The sequence below is a fragment of the Lepisosteus oculatus genome, chromosome 27, assembly GCF_040954835.1.
Source record: "Lepisosteus oculatus isolate fLepOcu1 chromosome 27, fLepOcu1.hap2, whole genome shotgun sequence".
Lineage (NCBI taxonomy): Eukaryota > Metazoa > Chordata > Actinopteri > Semionotiformes > Lepisosteidae > Lepisosteus > Lepisosteus oculatus.
The window spans coordinates 2,991,091-3,017,017 of record NC_090722.1 but is presented as its reverse complement, the minus strand read 5'-3'; the positions used below and the strand labels follow the sequence as shown (position 1 = coordinate 3,017,017).

Below are 25,927 nucleotides of genomic sequence, written 5' to 3'. Positions count from 1 at the left end.
GCACGGCAAACACCCACTGTTTAAGAGCATGTCACACTGTGGGGGTCAAACACCCGCTGTCACACTGTGGGGTCAAACACCCGCTGTCACACTGTGGGGCTCAAACACCCGCTGTCACACTGTGGGGCTCAAACACCCGCTGTCACACTGTGGGGCTCAAACACCCGCTGTCACACTGTGGGGCTCAAACACCCGCTGTCACACTGTGGGGGTCAAACACCCGCTGTCACACTGTGGGGTCAAACACCCGCTGTCACACTGTGAGGCTCAAACACCCGCTGTCACACTGTGGGGTCAAACACCCGCTGTCACACTGTGGGGGTCAAACACCCGCTGTCACGCTGTGGGGGCAAACACCCGCTGTCACGCTGTGGGGCTCAAACACCCGCTGTCACGCTGTGAGGCTCAAACACCCGCTGTCACGCTGTGGGGGGCAAACACCCGCTGTCACACTGTGGGGTCAAACACCCGCTGTCACACTGTGGGGTCAAACACCCGCTGTCACACTGTGGGGGTCAAACACCCGCTGTCACACTGTGGGGGTCAAACACCCGCTGTCACACTGTGGGGGTCAAACACCCGCTGTCACACTGTGGGGTCAAACACCCGCTGTCACACTGTGGGGTCAAACACCCGCTGTCACACTGTGGGGTCAAACACCCGCTGTCACACTGTGGGGGTCAAACACCCGCTGTCACACTGTGGGGGCAAACACCCGCTGTCACACTGTGGGGTCAAACACCCGCTGTCACACTGTGAGGCTCAAACACCCGCTGTCACACTGTGGGGTCAAACACCCGCTGTCACGCTGTGGGGCTCAAACACCCGCTGTCACGCTGTGAGGCTCAAACACCCGCTGTCACACTGTGGGGGGCAAACACCCGCTGTCACACTGTGGGGGGCAAACACCCGCTGTCACACTGTGGGGCTCAAACACCCGCTGTCACACTGTGGGGGTCAAACACCCACTGTCACACTGTGGGGGTCAAACACCCGCTGTCACACTGTGGGGGTCAAACACCCACTGTCACACTGTGAGGCTCAAACACCCGCTGTCACACTGTGGGGGCAAACACCCGCTGTCACACTGTGGGGGGCAAACACCCGCTGTCACACTGTGGGGGGCAAACACCCGCTGTCACACTGTGGGGGGCAAACACCCGCTGTCACACTGTGGGGGGCAAACACCCGCTGTCACACTGTGGGGTCAAACACCCGCTGTCACACTGTGGGGGTCAAACACCCGCTGTCACACTGTGAGGCTCAAACACCCGCTGTCACACTGTGGGGGTCAAACACCCGCTGTCACACTGTGGGGGTCAAACACCCGCTGTCACACTGTGGGGGTCAAACACCCACTGTCACACTGTGAGGCTCAAACACCCGCTGTCACACTGTGGGGGGCAAACACCCGCTGTCACACTGTGGGGGGCAAACACCCGCTGTCACACTGTGGGGTCAAACACCCGCTGTCACACTGTGGGGGTCAAACACCCACTGTCACACTGTGAGGCTCAAACACCCGCTGTCACACTGTGGGGGTCAAACACCCGCTGTCACACTGTGGGGCTCAAACACCCGCTGTCACACTGTGGGGCTCAAACACCCGCTGTCACACTGTGGGGTCAAACACCCGCTGTCACACTGTGGGGGTCAAACACCCGCTGTCACGCTGTGGGGCTCAAACACCCGCTGTCACGCTGTGAGGCTCAAACACCCGCTGTCACACTGTGGGGGGCAAACACCCGCTGTCAAACTGTGGGGGGCAAACACCCGCTGTCAAACTGTGGGGGGCAAACACCCGCTGTCACACTGTGGGGTCAAACACCCGCTGTCACACTGTGAGGCTCAAACACCCGCTGTCACACTGTGGAGGGCAAACACCCGCTGTTACACTGTGGGGGGCAAACACCCGCTGTCACACTGTGGGGTCAAACACCCGCTGTCACACTGTGGGGTCAAACACCCGCTGTCACACTGTGGGGTCAAACACCCGCTGTCACACTGTGGGGTCAAACACCCGCTGTCACACTGTGGGGGTCAAACACCCGCTGTCACACTGTGGGGGTCAAACACCCGCTGTCACACTGTGGGGGTCAAACACCCGCTGTCACACTGTGAGGCTCAAACACCCGCTGTCACACTGTGGGGGTCAAACACCCGCTGTCACACTGTGGGGTCAAACACCCGCTGTCACACTGTGGGGCTCAAACACCCGCTGTCACACTGTGGGGGTCAAACACCCGCTGTCACACTGTGGGGGTCTAGGAGGAGCAGTGAAGAGTCGCTGGTTCAAATCATTCTCTCTTGGAGGGGGACAGAAGACTTGCGTGAGGTCACTATGAAAAATAAATAAATTCCCCTTCTGGGTGAGTTTAGCGGAGATCGAGGAACAGACATAATCAAACGTCTGAGTCTAGGCTGGAGATGGACAAGGCTCTGTGATGAACCAGGAAAAATCCGTGGTGGTATCTTTTAACACAGCTCCTCCTCCGAGTGGGAGCAGCTGCTGGCACTGATCTTGGAATAGCATTCCTGTCAGGGACGCGAGAGTCGAGCTGAATTCCTGGTTGCTGGGTGCCCTCTAGTGGTCACCCGTGGAATTTCGGCTCATTGCGTCACAAGCGGAAACGATGATGATCTGATGGAGCACTGGAGATGCCAGAAGAATAATCTCGTCAGGAGAGTCGGTGTCACTGTATGGGCACTTTTGCAAACCCCTGACAGCCATCGGTCTGAACTGGAGATCTCTTCGCCTGTTCTTAATTTCTGATCGGCGGTCTTCTGTTACCAGCAGCCAGCAGCCATATCACTCTGCAACTCCCAGCTGGCAGCCCCACTGGAGCTCAGCAGGTGTGAGCCTGGCCAGTACCTGGATGGGAGACTCCTGGGAAAAACTAAGGTTGCTGCTGGAAGAGGTGTTAGTGGGGCCAGCAGTGGGGCGCTCACCCTGCGGTCCACGTGGGTCCTAATGCCCCAGTATAGTGATGGGGACACTATACTGTAAACAGGCGCCGTCCTTCGGATGAGACGTAAAACCGAGGTCCTGACTCTCTGTGTTCATTAAAAATCCCAGGGCGTTTCTCGAAAAGAGTAGGGGTGTAACCCCTGGCCAAATTACCCATTGGCCCTTACCAATCATGGCCTCCTAATAATCCCCATCTCTGAATTGGCTTCATTACTCTGCTCTCCTCCCCACTGAGAGCTGATGTGTGGTGAGCGCACTATGGCTGCCGTCGCATCATCCAGGTGGGGCTGCTGGTGGTGGAGGGGATCCCCATTACCTGTAAAGCGCTTTGAGTGGAGTGTCCAGGAAAGCGCTATCTAAGTGTAAGCAATTCTTATAATTATTATTACCAAAGGCCGACACTCATTCACAAATAGCTACAGCAGCAGGAGTAGATTCACAAAAAAGTGCTGTGGCAGCGATTTCTGTTCTGCCATACAGTCTTCTCCAGTCCCACACACACCGACTTCCTTACGAGTTGATACTGAAGGAGAGGGGGAGTTCCCGCGTGTGTGCATCTACACTGCTCAGCAGTCTACACTTTTAATTTTAAAGATAATACATATTATATGATTTAGTTTCAATTTGCAGCTTTATTTTTGATGTACCCTAAAATGTGTAATTGCACACTGTACAGAATGTAAATTGCCTCAGATTGAAGCACCAGTGAAAATGTAAATTATTACTTATGTTCTTCAATTGCTGGTCATTCTATTTCATGTTGGAGATTTTCCAAGTCTGTAAAATTATATTTTTCATTGGACTAAAAAGAAACATTTGCTGCCTGATCATTTTCGCCCTGAACTGAAAACTAAACTGGATTTTGGAAACATTTGATTAGTGCCTCACATTATTGAAAACGTGACCACTTCCACTTAAAATTTATATAGAATGTTTTCCTGCATATTATATAATTTAAATAGTAAATTATATAGGAGAAAACATTAAGAATCTGTCAGCAAGGAAATGACATTTGTCTTTCCTGGTATTCAATTCTTATCAGATTGGATGCATCTTTATTATATGTAAATTAATTGCAATTCTGTAATACCTCCCCGAATACTTGAAAAGCAAACTAAATAAGACCAGGCAGCACACAGAACAACTGAAAAGGGCTCACCAGCCTCCAGTCAGGCTGACCGTACCAAGGTTTGTGAGTTTGTGTGGTTTCAGCTGATTAGGAATTGTCAATTCTGAACGGGTAATATGGATTTACAAAGGAATGACACACTTAACTGTACTGACTTACGAGCACAAACAACACACAATCCATCAGCAATCTCAAACCTGTGCACTTCCTCCTGCGAACATCTGCAACATCTGCTGCATGAGCTGCTGCTGGGCGGAGCTGCTTCCTGTGGGCCCGGTCACGGGGGTGGGGCCTTGGCTGGGCCCGCCCCCCGAGGGGGCGGGGTTCTCCGGGGGCCCTGTCCCCCCAGCGGAGAGAGGGGAAACTGGGAATCCCCCAGGCGTCAGGCTGTGGGAGGAGGAATGCCACAGGTTAGGACGGCGATCGAAAGACTGGCCATTCCGAGGAAAATGGCTTTTTGGGGCTGAACACAGAACACAGTGCAGTGTCTGGAGTGCTCTTCCGGTCCCCAGCGCAACCCCAGAGAGCCGTGGGTGTCTCTGACTGCAGAAGGAAGTACCGACGGCAGCGCTGGGACAGCTGACCCACTGCTGGCGTACCTGGGCATGAGGCCTGGAGCCTCCGTCTGCAGCGTCTGCAGCCCCTGCTGGATCTGGAGCAGCGCCTGCATGGCCCGAGGGTTCGTCATCACCGACAGCGCCTCGGGATTCTGCATCTGCGCGGCAGGGAAAAGACATCATTGCTGCAAACTCAATCTGAAACCAGGAGCTTTCCATCTTCACCGACTCCATGTGACCGTGGCTTTCTCATGAATTTAGACTCGATGATTTGTCTGTATTACATTCACCCAATTGGGAAAACACAATCGCGTTTTTCATGTCCGGGGAGACTGAGGAAGTGAAGGCTGACTCCTCTGAGCCGCCCACCTCTGAGCCAATTGCCTTTTGACACATCACAGGCAGCACCGCCCCACACTGGAGGTTCAGTGCTGATTGGAGGAGAGCTATGTCCCTCACTGGCAACACCGCGTGCCTACAAGCCCCTGGGAGGTGGGAGGGTTCACGGTGTCGCCAAGAGCCGGGAGAGCGCTGGCCGACTCGGCCGACTCATCCTGCCCTCAGCCAACTGAGCTCCTCCGCTTGGGGAATCCCAGTCACAGTCAGCTGGTGCCATGACATGTCTGTCGTGTTTTTTCTCTCTACCTGCTATAAACTCAAGAGTGAAAAAACAGATCTGTATGTTTTCTGTTCTGTATCAGAATGGTCATATGTTTCAGGTTTCCAAGACTGAACAGCATGACAAAAGTTATATAGTGTAACATATATCTGATATTAAGTACACGTGTGGCCTGTTAAAGAAATTGATAAAATGTAGACTGAGTTTTACAGTAAATATGAAATCATGTGGTCAAGGCAGGATCTTGTGAACCTTTGTTTCACTAATTTGAGGGGGCTGTTTCTCCAATGCCATTACTCAACATTTAATACCACTCTTGGCTTCCAAACTGGGAGTTTAAATAATCCCTCTCTTTTCGGCACAGACCGCCTTCTGATGAAAAGCCAATCCCGGAGCACAGAGTGAATCTTGAATCTGAAACCACTCTGCTGCTCAGATCCCAGCCTCTTACCTGCTGCAGAAACACGGGCAGCTGGTGTCTTAACTGCTCCTGCAGCTGAGGATTGCCAGCGAAGAGAGGGTTGTTCATCATAACCTGTCAGAATCGCGAAACAAGAGCAGGCATACCTGAAGTTACTCCTTACAAGATTTCTTCAGATTGACTCTTAAAAGAACAAGTGCCAAGCTCCTAAAATACACCTATCCTCCTACTTTCGGAACTGGCAAACACTTCTTTTTACAGTTCACATGGCAACATCTTTGATTTTCTTTTACCTCCATTCTTATGACTTTAAAATTGAAAATGGCACCTGTGCTCCCCTTTTGAGCCGAAGGGACAAAATGAATGATGGGAAGGCAGCAGCGCAAGGACAATGCCTGCTGGGAGTGCTGCCGTTTCTGGGAATTTGTGCCATTCTCTCTGAGGAGGGCCCGAGTGCATTTTTACTAGAAAATGTCCCGGCTGCGTCCTCAACATTTTAGAGAATAAGACGAAGTATTCCAAAACCTGCTTTCGGAGTGTTTAGAGCAGAAAATACACCAGGATACATTATTCTCACTCCAGAAGATGTGCTGGTGTAAACTATTAAATGTGACAATAATTCTACCCTACTTTATACTTCCAAGGTTTGGACAAGGAATTAAACTGGAGATTTTTATGTCTATGTTCATGAAGGCAAAGAAATCAGGAATTCATATCATGTACAGCGTATGTTTGAGTGGACGATGGAAGAACATGAGAGACTTGAGGCTGAGATCAACCCAACACTGAACGCACATGCTGTTTCGTGTGAATTCGCGTGTAAATGAAATGTAGATGTGGGACGGGTACAAATTGAGTTTTGGGTGAGCAGAAGGTGAGAGGCAGACTGGACTGCACACCTGCGCTGCAATGTCAGGGTTCTGTGCCAAGGACTGCATCATACTGCGCATGTAGGGCGCGGACAGCATGTTCTGCATGAGCTGGGGGTTTTCCGAGATCTGCTGCAAGAGGCTCTGCATGCCGGGACTGTTGAACATGCCTACAGAAAAAAAAAAAACAAGGACAAAGGCAGAGGTGAGATGAAAGAAGACAAACCGATCCGAGAGTCAGTAATCAGCAGGAGCAGGACAAGAGTGGAAGAGTGAAATATTCCTGTCCTTTTCCGATCCCTAATCAATGCACAAGTCGATGATTACTGTGACACATACAGTACTCCACCAGTGCAACTGCAGGGGAGTCTGAGGAGGGCAGGGCACCCGAAGCTCACCATGCAACAGCAGATCCACTGACTAGCAGGACACCTGTGAGCTTGCAGGTCTGGCCGTGAGAGCTGTACCCATCTTGCAACGGATGCTAGCTCAGCTGTAGGCCCTGCATGGGCCAGCAGCAAGAACAGCAATCAGCCTTCGCACGAATATGTGTTCAGGGGAAACGCGTGCACAGTCATTTTTACACACAGGTGTAAAAAAAAAAATCGAGACAGGCTGCCAAGTCACTCCACCAGTTACAGTGCTTTCTCAAGGGTGCGGGATGAGTCTCGCTGGCCCAGATATTACAGGTGTGAGCCTGACCTGGGTCAGGTCACTAAATGATGCTGACCAGCATTCCTCAAGTGCTGATCAAGGTACAGACGGACATCAGCTGGCTGGTGTCGTCTTGGTATTTGATAAAACAGTGACTGGACTTGATGCAGGCCTATAGTGACAAATACTGTTACCTATAATCTTTTTAGGCAATACAATATTAAATATTTATTTTCACAATAATAGCGCCATCAAGAAACTCCAAGTGCATATTAATTAGTGACAACTGAAAAATATGTAAATATGAAAAAACATTGAAAAAGGTTTAATAATTCACTGTTAATAGGAGCAAGTGGAACTCATTACTGATAAAAGACTATTAGAGGGACCACAGGTTAATTTGCTGCAAATTAAGGACAACAACCGAGATTAAATCAATTTGTCCCAATAACAAACTACTGGGTGAAGCCCTGTGGAGCTGGCGGCAGGTCAGAAGATGAGACAGCTCTGAAAGGTGTGCGTGAGTCCCCAGCCTCCCCGTGCAACCCAGCAACTGCAGTGCCCAGGACATCGCTACTAGAGAAATTCTTAAACAGCGATTCCGAACCAGCGGGGCACCGACGAGAAAACAGTGAAATTATTTTCAGTAAAAAAAAATCAAGAAAAAACGAAAGCAAATCTATGAATACATCTTTCAATGGCATTTTTTGTTTGAAAAAGCGGAGAAGATTAAGAATTGTCAACTCCACATTCAGGGGGATATGAAATAAGTAACTGGCAATTCTACTCTGAACAAGCTGCAGTATGTCCAAAATTCAGCAGCCAGACCAGGTCTAGTACAAGTGTTCACATTACTCCTATCCTGGAGTCCTTGCACTGGCTTCCGGTCAAATTCCGCGTAGACTTTAAAATCCTCATGCTCACCTACAAGGCTTTACATGGCTTGGCACCTCAATACCTGTCTGAACTTTTATCGCCCTACTCCCCACCTCGCAACCTCCGCTCTTCAAATTCTGCCCTCCTTACTGTCCCCCAAGCCCGTCTACATTGTATGGGTGACAGGGCCTTCTCCTATTATGCCCCCAAGCTCTGGAACTCTTTGCCCAAGGATATTAGAGAGTCACCTTCTCTAAACTCCTTCAAATCCAGACTCAAAACCTTCTTCTTCAGAAAAGCCTTTACTTAACTGGTTCCATTCTTCACCCCTCTGCTCTTCTTAATACCATCTTCCACGGTCTCCTCTATTTTTATTGTTGTATTGTTGTAATTATAATTGTGTCCTCTTGTGAAATTTTCTTATTTATTGTTGTAGTCTTCTTATTTATTGTTATTGTCATCCTGTAAAGTGCTTTGAGAAGCCACCTTTAAAGGCGCTATATAAAATAAAGTTTATTATTATTATTATTATTATTATTATTATTCCTAACATGCAAATAAAGCAGAAATGAGAGAGACGACGCCTGCCAGTAACTTCTGGCTGCAGGGGTACGGAGCGACGGGTACCGTTGCCCAGGTTGGCGGCACTGATGCCCAGGGGGTTGGATATACTGGGGGTGCTGCCCCCCTGGGTTGAAGCGGCGGAGCTGCTGCTGCTGCTGCCGCCCCCGGTCTCGGTGGTCGAGGTGGGGGCCGCGGTGCTGGGGGGGCCCCAGGGGTTCGGCAGAGGCTCCCGGTTCTCCGTCCTGGAAGGCTGCACCCCCGAGCTGTCCGAGCTCCCGCTGAGCGCGGAGAAAGGGTTATTTCCGAACTGCCGCCAGAAAAAAAACAGAACAGGAACAACTTCACTCCAGTTCAGGGACGCCACGCGCAGAGGAAGGGGGCCCTGCCAGTCCTGCGGACTGTGGGGAAATAAACCCCAGAATCTTATCCAGTGGCTCCTCAAGGGATCCCAGAGTCAGGAGTGTAGGAAGAAGTGTGTCTGACTTATCTGCCCTAAATGCAACCACTAGTGATCCTGTAGCTTTAATTTCAGGCATCACAGAATGATGACGAATTTAAGACACCAAGTGGAAGGAACATTAGGTCATTCAAGACTTAAGTCTCTCAAAAAAATGGTCTGAATATCGAAGGGTTGTTCGTCTAAAAATCTGAAGAGCCTCAAATCTGTAGTGCTATTCTGAAATTAATATAACATTTAGTGCCCCTTTAAAATGACTGAATTTGTGCCGTTAGATTCTTGCAAATCTTTAAATCACTCAATTGAGCTCATTATTAAAAATGAACTAAATAAATATTAAACCCCAGGTTCACAATCTTTGAGCATGATTAATCTACTGCTATAATTCTGAATATTCAATCTCTATTGATAGTAACAGATTTTCAACATATTAGTATCAATCTTCATAAAACAACAGAAATAAAACCAATGAAATTATTGATAACTGCATTTAACTGTAACACCTAGTCCGCTGTAAAATATTTTTCCATACGTTTGCTCCACAGCGGAGGAATACCTCAACACATTCAATCCTGGAGGTCATTAAATGCCTTTTCTGTAGTCTGTGCTTTTGAAGATGAATACAAACAAGCCTGATAAATCCTTATCAACAGATCAAGGACAAGAGCTTCTCGTAGAAAAATATCTGTTCCTCGTCTTTGTTCCCCATTCGTACTACCACATGGAAAGTAATGGATACCTTTCAATAGTTTTTTAAATTAGTAAAACAATTGGTCAAAGGCATATTTGTAGAGACATCAAGGTTCATCACAAAATAACCCCACATGCAGTATCGTTTCAGTACTTTAGTAACTAACAGCAGATCTCGAAAAGAAATATGCTTCTCTGTCAACTGTCTTAATTGGGGTAAAAGTGGACTCATTTTCACTTTAGATGTTGATTCAAGCATTACAAACATTTTAGTTTTGAACATCTGGATACATCCAGAGTACTGATTTGCGTGTACAGACTATGTGTTGTGGAGAGAAAGACATAAGCTACACTCCTGCTGTGTGAACTAAGAATCTCAAAGGTTTGGCACCTGGTGTGTTTTAACCAAAGGTGTCATGTCCTACCAGTCATTTGTAAGCCTGCACATGTGACACACAGCCACACAGCGCCATGACTGTCTCCAGGCGTCAGGTCCGCCTACCTGCTCCCGGGCAGCGCTGAACATGGGCTCCTGGATGTCCGTGTACATCCTGCGCAGGGCGTTGTACCCGCCTGGGATGCTCTCCAGGTTGCTGAGCGCCCGGTCCTGGTTCCTCATCATCTCCTGCATCATCGCCGGGTTCCGCGCCAGTTCCATCGTCTGACAACCAGAACACAACAGGGCCAAGCTCAGAGCAAAGCTGCACGGATCTCCCCCATGAGGGTCACGCGGTCCCCTTCCCTTCCAACCCGGCCCGACCTGGGCTACTGAACCGAGTCGGATGAAGGCTTGTGCTGGATCTGAATTAGGCCAGGATTATAAGAGATCAGAACTGCTGTAATGGCAACCTATGTGGCCCAGAGCTGGACATCAGCTTCACAGTGGGCCTGAGCTCCGGTTGTCACACGAAATGGGAGAGAAGGTATCCCTGGATGAATGTCAACAACAGTGCTTAAGGATGCAAGATAAAACTCTTGAGCTAAATGTGCATCAACTCTTAGGGATGAGATGAACTCTTCAGTACACCTGCTAAGCTCACCTGAAAGTCTTAAATAAGTAAATTTGAAATGTTTCAAAGCAACTTTCAGAGATACTTTAGTCTGCACAAGCTATTCTTCTAAGGCCAAATGAATGGGTTTTAATGTGAATGCCCAGATGTCAAATGCACAAGGAGAAGTGTTAATGACAATTCACTCCCAATATACAACATACTAGTAAAAGCTCCCATTGCAATATTAACATTAATAACAAGAGGGGGCAGCAAGGTGTCGCAGTGGTGAGCATTGCTGCCTCGCTGCGTTGGGGTGCTGTCTGTGTGGAGTCTGCATGCTCTCCTTGTGTTCATTTGGGTTTCCTCCACTTTCTCCAGTCTCCTCCTAAAGTCCAACGACCTGTCTGTGACCCTGGCCCAGATGTGGGTGTGTGTCTGTGTGCCCCTTGGTGGGCTGGCATCCCCACCCCGCCTTGAGCCTGTTGCTTAGTGGGATAGACTCCGACTCCCCCACGATCCTGTACCGGGGGGGGGGGGGGTGGTGTTAAACATCAATAGGCAGAGCCTGCTCCCATGTCTCGAACCAGGGGCCCAGGTTGCGGACGAGCTCCGGCGCTGCAGACCTCCCTCACCTGCCTCATGAGCTCAGGGTTGTTGAGCATGTGGCTGATCTCCGGGTTGCGTTCCATCAGCTGCTGCATCTGGGGGTTGGCCATGATCATCTGGCGCATCAGGTCCGGGTTGGACATCATGTTCTGCACCAGCGGGTTCTCCATGATCTGGGACAGCATCTCCGGGTTGGACATCAGCTGCCGCTGCATCTGCTGCTGCAGCTCCATGAAGTTGGCCGAGCCCATGCCCAGGCCCCCCAGGCCGGCCAGGTCCCCGAACCCCGCTGTGGGCACACGGACAGAAGGTAAGGACACGCGGGAGAGACGGGACCCCACAGAGGAGAACTCAACACCCGCGTCGATCTCATCTGGACCAGCTGAGAGCATCCTTCCTTCTGCCTGTTACACCCCCAGATGTGGAATGGATCTCTGGGCCAGCGGGGCATCAAGAAAAGGTTTTAGAGATACACAGATCTAGAGTCAATCTCTCATCCTAGCGTTAATCCCACATCAGCAGGGTCCGCTTGGCGGCACGCCCGTCTCCATTTGGTGGTTTGAACCAAATCTTTGAGCTGACGTTGCCATTAAATGCGACCGAGAATACTCCAACTGGCATCACTCCGCCTGCCGTCGGAGGGGGGGAGGAGAACAAAGTAATGTAGCCAATTCAGAGATGGGGATTATTAGGAGGCCATGATTGGAAAGGGCCAATGGGAAATTTGGCCAGGACGCCAGGGTTACACCCCTGCTCTTTTCGAGAAACACCCTGGGATTTTTAATGACCACAGAGAGTCAGGACCTCAGTTTTACGTCTCATCCGAAAGATGGCGCCTGTTTACAGTATAGTGTCCCCGTCACTATACTGGGGCATTAGGACCCACACGGACCGCAGGGTGAGCGCCCCCTGCTGGCCCCACTAACACCTCTTCCAGCAGCAGCCTTAGTTTTTCCCAGGAGGTCTCCCATCCAGGTACTGACCAGGCTCACACCTGCTGAGCTCCAATGGATTGCCAATTGTAAGTTGCAGGGTGAATTGGCTGCTGGCACAGATCCAGAGTCAATAAAACACTTTATAACTGATGATGGAAGGTCCTCTAGGGCAGTGGTTCTCAAACTTTTTGGACCAAGTACCACCCCTAATCCAACTAAAGCATCCAAGTACCACCTACAAGTCATCATCTCATAGGAACCCCAGAAATTCTCAATGACCAACATGAGCGCGCATACATATAACAAATATTATAATAATAAACTTTATTTGATATAGCACCTTTAAAGGTGGGTTCTCAAAGTGTTTTACAGAAAAAAAACATTAACAACAACTAATAAAAAAGCACCATTTCAGTGAGAGGGGTGAGCCTGTTTAGTTGAGCAAAGCAGATGTGAATTAATTTTTTGAGCCTTGATACAATTCACAACAGAGTCTAACATATATTTAATCGTCAGGCATTTTCTTGACGGCAAAGGTCTCGCGGTGGATGTTGTAATGCGTACATTAATTTCTGGAGCAACCTCTCTAATTCGTGCAACTACACCGTTATGTCGGCTTGTCATTGCTCTAGCACCGTCTGTACAAACTCCCACACATTTTATCCAGTCGATGCCATTCTCTTCGATAAATTCATTCAGAAGCTGAAATGTGTGCTCTCCTGTAGTTCCTGTTGGTAGCGGTTTAAAGAACAGAAAGTCCTCATGGGACGTACCCTCAAACTCGTACCTAACGTAAACGAGCAAATTGGCCAAATTGACTACAGACTCATCTAATTGCAGTGAAAAACATCTGCTCATCTTAACGCGCTCTATCAGTGTACTTTTGATATAATCCTTCATTTCAATAATTCTATGAATGACTGGGTCTTTCAGGGGGAGGGGGGCAGCAGGTCGAGCTGTTTAGCAGCTTTTTCTCTACACATAATACGTGTCAGCTCTTTTGCCAACGGTAAATAAGGTTCTTCAAAAACAGTGTAGCTTACCTGCTTTAGCAATCCGCAAGCTTGCATTTTTCCGCGTTTCCGTTTTTATTTCCGTATTTATTTAAAGTTTTTATTTCATGCGCATGGGAGCGAAACAGAGACGCTCGGTGTATTTACCTCAAATTAGAACAGTTCTTAAATATTTTTCTGTTATCACGTTTTCGTGTGCTCACAAGATTACCAGCATTCGTAGCACGTATTTCTATGCATTCCTGTGTTTACAACGTTGGCATTGTTCCAAAATCACGCGCATTCTCCTTCCTCCCTATTTGCTGGAGATACAGTAGCTTTTTTTAAATACAATTGGTCACTTGCATCCGTAGCACACATTCCTACGGAGTGGTATAGAATTACAGAGTATCTCTTGTGTCCACTGAAGTATTAGCGCGCAATGTATCATAGTACGTAGGCTGCGTATTCGACACTGTATTAAAATACAAAATATGAAAACCCGTCCCGATTTTTCAGCGCACAAGACACAGTTCCATGGTCATTTGGCGTACCACTTGGCGGCACGCCACGTACCACTGCCGGTACGCGTACCACAGTTTGAGAACCACTGCTCTAGGGGGTAGGTGTTGGGGACTGTATTATCCAAGAAACCGGTGGCAGACGACCTTTTCCAAGAACATGGAGATGGGGCTCTAGCTCCTGTGAAGTAGTGGTACAGGAGTGGTGTAAGATACACCCCTCGCGCCCACTCGCAGAGAGCTCTAATCTGCAGTTGGCCACTAGGTGGCGCTGCAGTGCCGGGGAGGGACGCGGTTACTCACTGAGGAGGCTGGCGGGCGGCGTGGGGGCCGAAGTGGGAGCGCTGCTGGAGGAGCCGGCGGGCGAGGAGCTGACGGCGGGGCTCGGGCTGCCCGGGCTGGCGCTGCTGCTGCTGCTGCTCACCTGCGGCGTGCTGGAGCTGGAGGAGGCGGAGGGCTGGGAGCTAGCGCCATCTGGTGCCCTGGAGGGACAGGAGACGGCGGATTAATCAACCCGCAGCAGGACCGCCAGAGTCACTGACCGGAGTGGACACTGCAGGTACCCTCTTCACGGTCCTTTTATTCATTCGACAAAATTCTGCAGATCATGAAGTCTGATAATTAGAGACAAGTATCGCAATCACAACTCATACAAGTTTTAGCTCCTAGACCGTAAATACACATTCATTTCATAATTCACAGTCCTGGATGCAGGCTAAGGCTAAGTCTGAGCTCGGCACAGTATCCACCAATTCCTGAGTCACAGGAATGACCGAATATGTGTAGTTGTGCCTCAATTTACACTGTAATTATATTCTCACAGTGAAACAAGCATACAAAATAGTGCAAATCGTGTAAGACATGGGGGAAAAAAAGATTTTGTTTCCATCCCTAAAGGATGACTTCCTGAATTTTTCCAACTGAAAAGGGTTCATGTGCTGCCGCTCAGATTCGATGACGATACTGATGTTGAGATGAGAATTCGGAGGGTCCACCAGGGGTGTGTGGGCATACCAACTCCATGCAGCTTGAAGTGGGACATGGGATATACTATGCCTTGAAAAAGTATTCAGATCCTTTCAAAGTTTTCACAAGTAGCTGGAACTACAAATGACACTTGTACATATTTTTCCAAAACAGTATTTTTATTGCAAACTCACACGCTCCAGCAGCCAAGACAAAATCAGTTACTTCTCAGCAAAAATGTTAAAGAAAGCCAAAAACTGAAATACGCTGCTGGCAGAAGTCTTCAGACCCCACACATTAATATTTGGTAGAGCCACCTTTTGCTGCAATAACAGATTAAGTCTTTTGGGGTAGGTATTTAACAGCTGTGCACACTGGTTAGGGGTGATGTTTGCTCACCAACACAGATTCGCGCTGGGGTTGAGGTGGGGACTTTGACTGGGCCGCCCGAGGACAGTCACATTTTTGTTCTTGAGCCAGTATTGCTTTGGCCCTGTGCTCTGGATTACTGCACTGTTGCAAGATGAATGTCCTTCCAGGATTCAGTGTTTTAGCAGACTGAAACAGATTTCCTTGCAGTATTTCCCCATACACTGCTCCACCCAATTTTGCTTCAATTCGAACAAGATTCCCAGTCCCTACTGCTGATGAGAAGCACCTCCACAGCCTCATACCGTCACCTCCAAACTTCCTGAACAGTGTTTCCTGGGGCACTCACAACGTTAGGTTTGCGCCACACATAGCACTTTGAGGTTCAGCCAAAAAGCTCTACCTTGGTGTCATCCAACCACAAACCTTTTACCAGATCTTCGCTGGATCACTCTTGTGCTGTCTGGCAAACTCCAGACGGGCTCCGAGATGGTTGTTTTTGAGTAATGGCATCTTTCTTGCCACTCGCCCATACAGGCCAGCGTTATGCAGAGCTCTTGATACAGTTGACCGACGCGCCTGCATGCCACTCTCAGCCACTGAGCTTTGCAGGTCTTTCGAAGTGATTCTTGTGTTCAAAGCGAGTGCCCTCTCAGTGGCTTCCCTCACAAGCCTCCTTCTTGTTCGTCTGCTGAGTTTTGAGGAACAGCCTTTCCTAGGCAGTGTCTGGGTGGAGTGATGCAGCCTCCATTTCTTGGCGATTGAGCCAATAGTGCTAAGTGGGATATCCAAAAACTTCTAAATTTTTTGTACCATTTTCATAGTTATGTATTTTATCACTTTATCTCTAACTTCCTTAGAATGCTCTATAGCATTCATTTCCATACGTTTCCTTCAAATTCACTGCCTGACCAATGATGCCTAAGCAGAACAGAACTTTTATCTTCTAAATGTGTCAGATCATTTTATTGGTGCACAGGAGGCCAATGGAAAGGCAGCTCCATCCTTGTTAAGGCAGTTTCTGAGAGCGCAGGGGTGTGAATACTCAAGCACGCCACGTATTGCAGTTTTTGACTTTCCTTAAGATATCAGCTGACAAATAATTTTCTCTTTAAACCTTTTTAAATGTTTGAGCAAGTGAGTTCGCAGCATCAATACTGTTTTAAAAAGGAATGTATAAGATTTGTAAACCAGTGCATTTGAAAACTTCTAAAAAGGTATTAATACTTTTGAAAGGCACTGCATATACACCCAGTGGCCACTTTATTAGGTACACCTATCTAGTCCCGGGTAGGACCCCCTTTTGCCTCCAGAACAGCCTGAATTCTTCGCAGCACGGATTCAACAAGGTGCTGGAAACATTCCTTAGGGATTTTGGTCCATGCCGACTCGATAGCATCACGGAGTTCCAGCAGGTTGTTCGGCCAGACGTTCATGCTGCGAACCTCCCGTTCCTCCTCATCCCAAAGGTGTGCTATGGGATCGAGATCTGGGGACTGTGCAGGCCACTGGAGTAAACTGACGTCACCGTCATGTCCGTAGAACCAGCCTGCGATGACGCCTGCCTTGCGACACGGCGCATTATCCTGCTGGAAGTATCCATTTGAGAACGGGGAGACTGCGGCCATAAAGGGACGCACATGGTCAGCAACAATGCTTAGGTTCGCTGTGGCATTCAAATGGTGCTCAGCTGGTATTGAGGGGCTTAACGTGCAACAAGAAAACATTCCCCACTCCATTACACCACCTCCAGCCTGTACTATTGACAGGGCGGATTCATGCTCTTTAGGTCAAATTCTGACCCTACCATCTGCACGTCGCAGCAGAAATCGAGATTCGTCAGACTGGGCGGCGTTTTTCCCCAATCTTCAGGCGTGCATTTTTGCTGATCACATGCCCACTGTAGCCTCATCTTCCTGGTCTTAGCTGGCAGGAGTGGAAACCGGCGTGGTCTTCTGCTGCTGTAGCCCATCTGCTTCAAGGTTCGACACGCTGTGCGTTCAGAGATGCCCTTCTGCACACCACTGTTGTAAAGACCGGTTATCTGAGTATCTGCAGGCTTTGTCAGCTGGAACGAGTCTGGCCGGTCTCCTCTGACCTCTCATTAACAAGGTGTTTTCGCCCACAGAACTGCCGCTCACTGGATGTTTTTTTGTTTATCCTCTGTAAACTCTAGAGACTGCAGTGGGTGAAGATCCCAGGAGGCCAGCGGCTTCTGAGATGCTGGAACCACCACGCCTGGCACCAACAACCATACCACGGTCAAAGTCGCTGAGATCACGCGTCTTCCCCATTCTAATGTTTGGTCGAACAACAACTAAACCTCTTGATTATGTCTGCATGCCTTATATATTGAGTTGCAGCCACATGATTTGCTGTTTGTCTATTCGTGTTAATGAGCAAGTGTACCTAATAAAGTGGCCGGAGGGTATATTGCTCTACAGTATTCCTACTGAACCACATTGTGGAAGGTATCAGAGGATACCTTCCACAATGTTAATTTAGGGATCTGTTAATTTAGGCTTTACCAAAAGGTATGTTAATACAGAATAAGGCTGCCTTACCTCAATGGCTGCAGCAACTAACTTCCTTCTATAGAGTAGGAGTGTCCAAAGACATGACTAACACTCAAAGTGTGAAAGAAACTGCTTTCTGAGCCTGTGTGCTGTATGCAAGAGCTGGGAGAGCCTTGCAGTGTCTGTTCTGCGGGGCAGACCCAGCGCAGGCGTCTGTACTTAATGAGGCTCAATAAACACTGAATCTGCACAAGACTGTGTCCTGATCTTCTGTCCTGCTGCAGGATAGCCCATAAGACAGCCCAACCTCCTCCTTCTGTTTCAAAGCGTTCTTTGCTGGATGTGAAGTCAGGTCCCTCAGCTATTCCGTTTTCTCCCAGAGCTGATACAGCGCTCCGTGTCAAGTGATCATACAAATCTCGTAGCCTTTTCTGGATTATTGGCCTGTTCAATGCAACACGTATCTGAGTTTGGTCCTTAAATCCGGCTGTTCAGCTCTTTCTCAGAAATATTGAAATATTTTACTCTACTCTTGCCTCTTTTCCCTTCACTGCAGGGTTCTTGCCACAGAGGATGACCCTTGACCTGTCCAACACTCCCCCTTCCTGTACTGCATTCAGCTCAAGGGAAACACTGTTAGCCAGTGATCGCAGCTGAGGAAGGCAACGCTGGCGAGCCCACACCTGCCCACAGCCCAAGAGCAGCGTGATGGAGGGGATGGGGAACAATAGCCGACACAACAAGCTACACTGTGTGACAGTGAACCCACACCGTGTATAAAAATAACGGGTGACACGTAATTGTCCATTCATAAATGAAACCATGCAAACCAAGCCCGAGTGCACTGTGCTCCACAATGGCTATGAATTGGCCTCCTGTCTGGGTACTGTCTATACACATTAAGCGCAATCAATATGCGAGATTCAGGTTCATACTGGGGCTCTGTGGATCTTCACTCTTCCCCGCTGTCAGTGCAGTGGCCTGAAGCAAGCGGCCCTTTTCTTCCCACAATGCAGGGGCTTAGACTGCTAAACTCCTCGATGGCAGAGTGATGGATTAGGACCGTGTTGAATCCGATGTAACCAGTGGCTTTTACAGGACATCCGAGGAATCAAAGGTCTGTCTCAGCACTCCACCAAATCCCATCCGGATTGTGACTGTGGCACCTCCGTGCCTGACTGATCTCCTGTTCACTGCAGACAGGACGGCTGGAATTCCCCACCTGCCCTTCTCCAGCGCCACCCAGGGTCGTGTGCTCCAGAACTCCACGGGGTGGTGACAGACTTCAACAGCTCGGGCACAGCCTCACCTGGACTGTGGCTTACATCTAGCTTCGTTCCTGCAGCCCCCCCAAGAGGCTGGGACAAGCATCTTCTCCAACTTGCCTTATCAGTGCTCTTTTTTCGTAACACCTGATGGGTCTCCATGAGCATGAGCTGCAACACTGTGTGACAATGTTGTGAACACATTAATTTGACCGGCCAAGAGCTCGTGCAGACTCCCTCATGCCACGACCTCTGACAGACAGCAGGACATCACAGGTGGAGCACTCGGAGTTCCACCCTATAAATTGCTTTAAGATTTTAAGCTTGTAAAGTGGAAGGTTATGTAAACATAAGCTACTCTGGCTACAAGTTAGGTATCATTATCTCAATTACAGAAAAATATGTCCAACATAAAATAAGAGATGAGTAACAGATATTAGAATGTCAGGTAAGCAGAATTGAATTATAGTTAATTTAATTGAGGTCATAAGTCTCAATAGCCAGTGACCACTTACTATGGCTATATCTAATACTTAAGACACTAAGATCTTAGTTTAGTTAAGTTACTTGGTAAAACACCCATATACCCAAGGAAAACTATGGCCAATTTCAGGAGACATTAAAGGAGTTTTTCTAGAACAGGGTATAGCAGTGTCAAGCCCATAGCCTTTAGGGACACATATAATGGTTCAGTCAGACACATGCAAAAAATTATTGAATTGAAAACAATTTTATTAGGAAAACTTAAGCAAAGGAGAGCTTTGGGTGGTGAGCGGGAATGATGTGTCTTTGCTATCCCTGTTGGATTGTCTAGTCCTCATCCTGTGCCTTTTAATTCCAGTTCAGCTCTTAACAAGCTAAACCTGCCCATTACTGGCTTAACTGGACCAGTTTTTCCTAGCTCTTCAGGATCTGCTGCATTAACGAGACTAAGAAAACCCACAGACACACTGACCCCCCCAGGATTAAGACTGGAAACTCCTGGCTTAGACCAGACTGACTTAGACTTGGTTCTGTAACTGGGATGCACTGGTTCTGGAGCTGGAACCCACTCACTTGTGCGCGGTCTTGATGACAAGGTGCACAGTCAGGCCATCCTTGATGCCATGCTGGTTCAGAGTGTCTCCGTCCTTCAGGATCTTCCCAGCAAAGATCAGAACCAGCTGGTCCTGCTTGGCTTTGAACCGCCGGGAGATCTCCTCCTTAAACTGTGGACACAGGGAGAGAGAGGGGTGAATGAGGGCAAGACCAGGATAGGTCTTTCAACACGTGTCCTCTGGAGACTAACGGAGACGCAGGACAGCTTGAAGATGACAGGACAATTAGATGATGATCATAGCACGTCTCCATTGCTGGATATATTAAGAATGACAACTGTTTTGAAAACAAAAGTGTTCCCATTCAATTATTCATAAAGCTTATACTTCCTCTTTTACACACCTGAAGTGCTGGTCAAGATGAAAATAGTGGATTTTCTGAAGAAGAGCCCTAGTAGACAGCACACTGTTAACTTAAAGATGAAGGAAGCAGATGACAGGAATGCAAACATCACTTGGGGGTGAAACATCTCAGAAGATGCAAAAGAAATGAGGATCCCTTAAACTAACGTAAATCTAATTGCCTTTGCTGCCTTTAAAACTTCCGAGGTTCAAGAGCTCAGGAAATGATGATTTTAATAAATTGGTCTAGTCAAAGTGTAGCTGGGCCAAGTTCACCTTTCTCCAGCTGTGGTAAACTGCACAACACTTAAGAAAAACTTATGAAGTCTATCACAGCTTGATGTTGCCTCCCTGCCAATTATTAAGCCAGGCAAAGCTGAAGATCACAGAAGAGAGGTTCGATAAAGGTCGTGGAGCAGAAGATTTCCTGTGGAGCTGTTTTGCACTGCTAGCAGAGGAAGGGATAAGCACACATCTCTGCTCCACATGCATTTAGTTCTCTATGCTTTCTGTTGATTTTCGAAACACAGTCCATCATTATCTTACATCAGAACGTTAACAACCTCCTTGAGCGTTTTACACACCAAAGGAACCCTTCAAGTACTGGACTAACAACCTGCAACTGATTGTGGGAGGTGGTTTCACAGCTTTGATCTCGTCTTAGTCTCTTCTTGCTCCAGGGCTTCCTAACCCCAGCCCAATGGCTTCTATTTGTTTTTTTAGCTAAAAAACCAAAGCTTCCCTTTTAGCATTAACTAACGTTTTCATTTTGATTTTAGCTCTGAATCAAAGATTGTGTGGGTATCAGGCCGCTCAAGCATTTTTGCCACCATCATGAAATTCTAAATCATTTCACTCCAGACCACAATTAAAAAGCACAAATAAAAAATTACAGAGTGAAAGGCTTCACAAGGTGACGGACCACCTGTTAGAAAAATCAGAAGACATTATGAAGCCAGTAGGGAAAACCCTACAGTCCTCTGTGAAGAGCTGCTCTTTTGAGTGTGTGATCTGGTCTTATTAAGCGCAGGTTTCGTAGAGACTCACAGGGCCCCTTTCAACATTAGACCGTGAGTGCACATGACCAACCAGCCTAGCCCTGGAGCTAGGGAGGGTCCACTGGCTTGAGCCCAACCTCCGCTCTGAATGACCTGGTGGCTCAGATCTCTGCTAACACCTCCCTACAGATCCAGCCGAACACTGGATCTCTCCCACAGGCTCAAAGACTCCTGCCCGCGTATCACAGCTTCACGACGTCTCCCCATTAAGCCAGAAATGCAGATGAAAATCTTTCCTCCAGCCTCACCGATGTGATTCCACCCATTCAGCACATCTCATCCCCCCCGGGCCACTGCTCACTTTCCTCCAGGGAGGGCAGAGATGCATCTTCATTCACTATTTCTACAAAATACCAACACCGTGGAGTGCTGCAGCACAAACAGCCAAGCTCCGAGGCGCAAGAGCCAGAGAGGTTACAGACGAGAGGCATCAGCTGCGTTAGTAGTTCAGGTGGGTAGCTGCGTCAGCATGCGTAGGCTGCAAAGGAACAAGTAATAGGTTTATTCCATGCATGGAATAAACCTATCAGCTGCGTTAGTCTGTGAATAGCTTCATGTCCAAGGACCTCCCCCCAGCTCTTACTTTACAGATTCCAGGAAACCTGCTCCTGCGATGTGGCCAGATACTCACCTCTAATCATCTACCTAGAACTTCAACAGCCAACATTTCCAAGACCATTCCTCTGATGTCTTAAAAACAGGACTAACCTCTGGTAACTACCCTCACAGGAGACATTAAGCTGGGCAATGAGGTCTCCTTAATACAGCCGATGAATTCACCGAATTTATACAGCACTTTTCACTTCAAAGGCTCCCAAAGACATATAGAAAAGGGGACCAGGATCAGGTGGAAAAGTGAGAAACTGCTCCACCAGCTGAGATAAGGGGGATCTTCATGTAGGCCTGGACAACAGAGCCAACAACTGGACTGTAACGCATGGTGTCATTGGGACCTGTAAAAGACCTCAGTCTGAGGTCTCACTCACTGGACAGCAGCTGCGACAGCACAGGGCCCCTGATCACCACACTGGGGCCCTGGTCTGGGAGTTGCTTACACTTGCAGCACCACAACAGCAGTCTGGATTCCATAGTCCCAGTACTGATCAGGCCAAACTCAGCTCAGCTTTTGAGTGGAGATTACATCAGGCTACAAGGTGGGAGCTGCTGCCTGTCGCTATTAATGTGAAGGGCTTTCTTTTAACTGTTGCTCGTTGGTCTAGGGGTACGATTCTCGCTGAGGATGCAGTATTTCGGGGCGGAGCGGTGGCTCTGGATCTGCGCCTGTGGCTGGAAGGTTGCTGGTTCAAATCCCGCGGCCGGCAGAGGAATCCTACTCTGTTGGGCCCCTGAGCAAGGCCCTTCACCCCAACTGCTCCAGGGGCGCTGTACAATGGCAGACCCTGCGCTCTGACCCCAGGCTTCTCTCTCCCTATCTGTGTGCGTCATGGAGAGCAAATCGGGGTATGCGAAAAGACAAATAGGGCCATAGGGCTAATCAAGTGATCTCATCTTATCTAACTGGTTCTGTGTGCTTCCCTCTACTTCCCTACTGTATCCCATACCCCCATCTATTATGTGTATTTATTTGGGTTTGCTGTTCTGTAAACTGCTTTGAGAAGCCACTTTTATAGGCGCTATATAAAAGTAAAGTTGATTATTGTGTGAGATGAAAACCCGTGAGATTTAGCCTATATTTGAAAATAGAGATTCTCCTTAAAAATCACATCTAGATTATAACGGAGCACGTGAAAAAAAGCCTGGGATGTATCCATCTGCTCCCAAGAGCTCAAAATGAGCTAGCTTAGTGTTAGACGGAGCACGGGGACACGGGACATTACTAGACCTCTGACAATGCACAGAGAGACCTTTCACACCAACAACAGCACTGCAGGTCACGCGGGGGCTCGGTGCATCACCTTTTAAAATGGATGACAACTAACTTCTGTAACTGACATGATGTCAGCTAGCTGACATGTTTAACGGGGGAAAAGGGCTCATCTTCACAAACAGGGGACGATCGCGCTATTGCAGAGCTATGAACTTTATGACGAATCTGAACTGTGGAATAAAAAAAAACCCGATCCGCCTTGAGGTTCTGAAAGCTTTAGATGACACGATCTTACCACCTTTCACGTGAGCTTTAGTACACATTTTTCAAAATGACTCAGCCTTTTGCGCCATAAGCCAGTTTCGCCCAAAGAACAGAAACCTCAGAGAAGGACAGACAGAACACGAACCGACAAGCAGGCCGGTTCCACTAATCACGGCGATCACAGGTTCCCAGGTGAAAGACCTGCGAGACACTGTCCCTCACCCCCACCCCCACGCAAAGGTGATGCCGTTCAGCAGGTATCTTATAAGGCCAACCCGATCTTGATCGAACAGCCAGATGCTGGGTCCTGCAGGCGAGTTTTGGCCACGGCTCGTTACGGCATAGATAGAAAACTGCAATCTTCCATTCAGACTCAACTCCGTGAGACGTGAATCGGTCACGTCCCACCCACCGCAAGCCAAGATGGAAAAACCGGCACTTAGAGGCTACGCTGACCGCGCAGACGGAAAAATCAAACCCCCACGCCTGCTGCAGAGGTCTGCGGGGCAACAGGCGAACAGCAGAGACCGACTCCCCACCTCTGGGTTAGCGGGGGGGATCGACAAGCCCCGGCTGAACTCCAGGCCTAGTGACCCGTGGACCGTCTCACTGTCGTGCCCGTTTCGGCCCCCGGTCGAGAACATTCAAGGCGCTGCTGTCGCCCGCAGGCCTACACAACATCCAGGGGGTGGGGGCATGGAGATCAGCATTCAATTACGAGCGCTGATGTTTCAAAACAAGAAGGGATCTGGGTGAATTCAGCTTTCATGGCGAGCAACTTGTCAGACGCGTGACAGCACGCAGCCTAGGAGGGCTCTGTCGGAGCCTTTTCACGATTGGGCACGGATCGCCCGCCAGCTTTAGATGAGGCACCCCGGCTTATCCTCCTGCCTCCCAGACATTTTACTCTGGAGGTGGAAGTATAAGAAATGGAGGTGGGCGACTACAGAGGTCCGTCCCTCCCGTGCCATTCATTTCGCAGCGCCAGCTCCAGAGACACCGAGAAACACGCTGACGCGCACCCGACTGCGGCGACGAAACACACAGACACATTTTATAACGAAAAGGGTAGACCTGTGTAACCGAGGCATCCTCCACGATCGCAATTTCCTCTTTGTCCTTCGGGGTTTTGACCGTGACCCTGATAATATTCCCTTCCAAGGCGATATTTTTGTTATTGTTGTTGTTCACGGGGTCTGTGCCGCTGCTGTCCGCCATCTTTACTCCTCCTGTTATCACTGAGTCACTGACGAGCAGCCTCGAGCCGGCAAGAGGTAAGAACCCCCCCTCCGTGCCCCTACCTCATCCCAGCGCCCGGCCCAGCGCAACGGCCTCGCTTCCGCTGGGGGGGCCTCTGGCGGCGAGGAGGAGGTATTACACCTAAAGCCATGCATGACACCGGAAATGGCCACATCCCGGCGTCCATCTGGGAGCATCTTGTCCATCGCAGGTTGCACATTCAGAGACTCCAAGACTGCATGTCTTTTTGAAGGTGGGAAGATACTGGAGCACCCAGAGAAAATCCCCAAAGAACACAGGGCAAATGGGCAAGAGACAAGCATCTTGAGTTACTTACTTTACCGTATGCTTTGAATTTTCTTTGATATTTTCTTATGAGATTGTGTAGTGTCATTTGAAGATCCGGTGAGATCCTCTGAAACAAAAACACACCGTATCAGCGTGTGAGAATGTTTGAAGGAAAGGGCAGTGTGTGGCGAACAATGAATGCCAGTAAAAAGGAAAAAGTGCTTTTGAAATACGTTTATAAAATACTGCAGCGTTCTGCTCCCCCCCCCTCCAGCAGTGGACCGGACCGTCGCCCTCTGACCCTTCCCAGCAGTCTCCCCTTCCTTCCAGGAGAGCTATATAAGGGGGGACCCTGAGGCATTCTCCCTCTTGTCCCTGGTGGCATGCTAGGGGTAACCTTGCAGCTGTGAGCCCCTACTCCCATCCCCCACCTGCAGCAACTAGCATAGCGCACCTCTGTACACAAAAGGGCAATAAATTCCTCTCCTTACTGCTGCAGCTCGCCTGCTGTCTGCTCATTCTCTCTATGCCACAATACTATATGAAATGTGAAGTCACATTACTATTACAATACTGAAGTATGTGGATCCTGCTTGTTTTTTCCTCTTAAGAACCTAGGCAGCAATAAGATTCGTAGTCCTTTTAAAATTTCAATGTACCAGATAATAATAATTAATAATAATTTTTTAATTAATAATAATAGCACTTTTCTGGAGACTCCACTCAAAGCGCTTTACAGGTAATGGGGATCCCCTCCACCACCAGCAGTGTGCAGCCCCACCTGGATGATGCGACGGCAGCCATAGTGCACCAGAACGCTCACCACACATCAGCTCTCAGTGGGG

The 25,927-nt window shown here is 48.7% G+C and overlaps 1 protein-coding gene across 1 annotated transcript in view; it reads right to left on the bottom strand.

Moving 5' to 3' along the window:
- Positions 1 to 24,841, bottom strand: part of ubqln4 (ubiquilin 4) — a 28,353-nt gene extending 3,512 nt beyond the window's left edge. The window contains exons 1-10 of the mRNA XM_006641772.3: positions 24,630 to 24,841; positions 20,023 to 20,174; positions 14,154 to 14,332; positions 11,429 to 11,691; positions 10,307 to 10,465; positions 8,721 to 8,964; positions 6,594 to 6,733; positions 5,725 to 5,808; positions 4,697 to 4,812; positions 4,295 to 4,484 (exon numbers count right to left, since the gene is read on the bottom strand). Coding sequence (XP_006641835.2) covers positions 4,295 to 4,484; positions 4,697 to 4,812; positions 5,725 to 5,808; positions 6,594 to 6,733; positions 8,721 to 8,964; positions 10,307 to 10,465; positions 11,429 to 11,691; positions 14,154 to 14,332; positions 20,023 to 20,174; positions 24,630 to 24,773 — 1,671 coding nt within the window. The 5' untranslated portion in view covers positions 24,774 to 24,841. The remainder of the gene's footprint in view (positions 1 to 4,294; positions 4,485 to 4,696; positions 4,813 to 5,724; positions 5,809 to 6,593; positions 6,734 to 8,720; positions 8,965 to 10,306; positions 10,466 to 11,428; positions 11,692 to 14,153; positions 14,333 to 20,022; positions 20,175 to 24,629) is intronic.
- Positions 24,842 to 25,927: the final 1,086 nt, after the last annotated feature.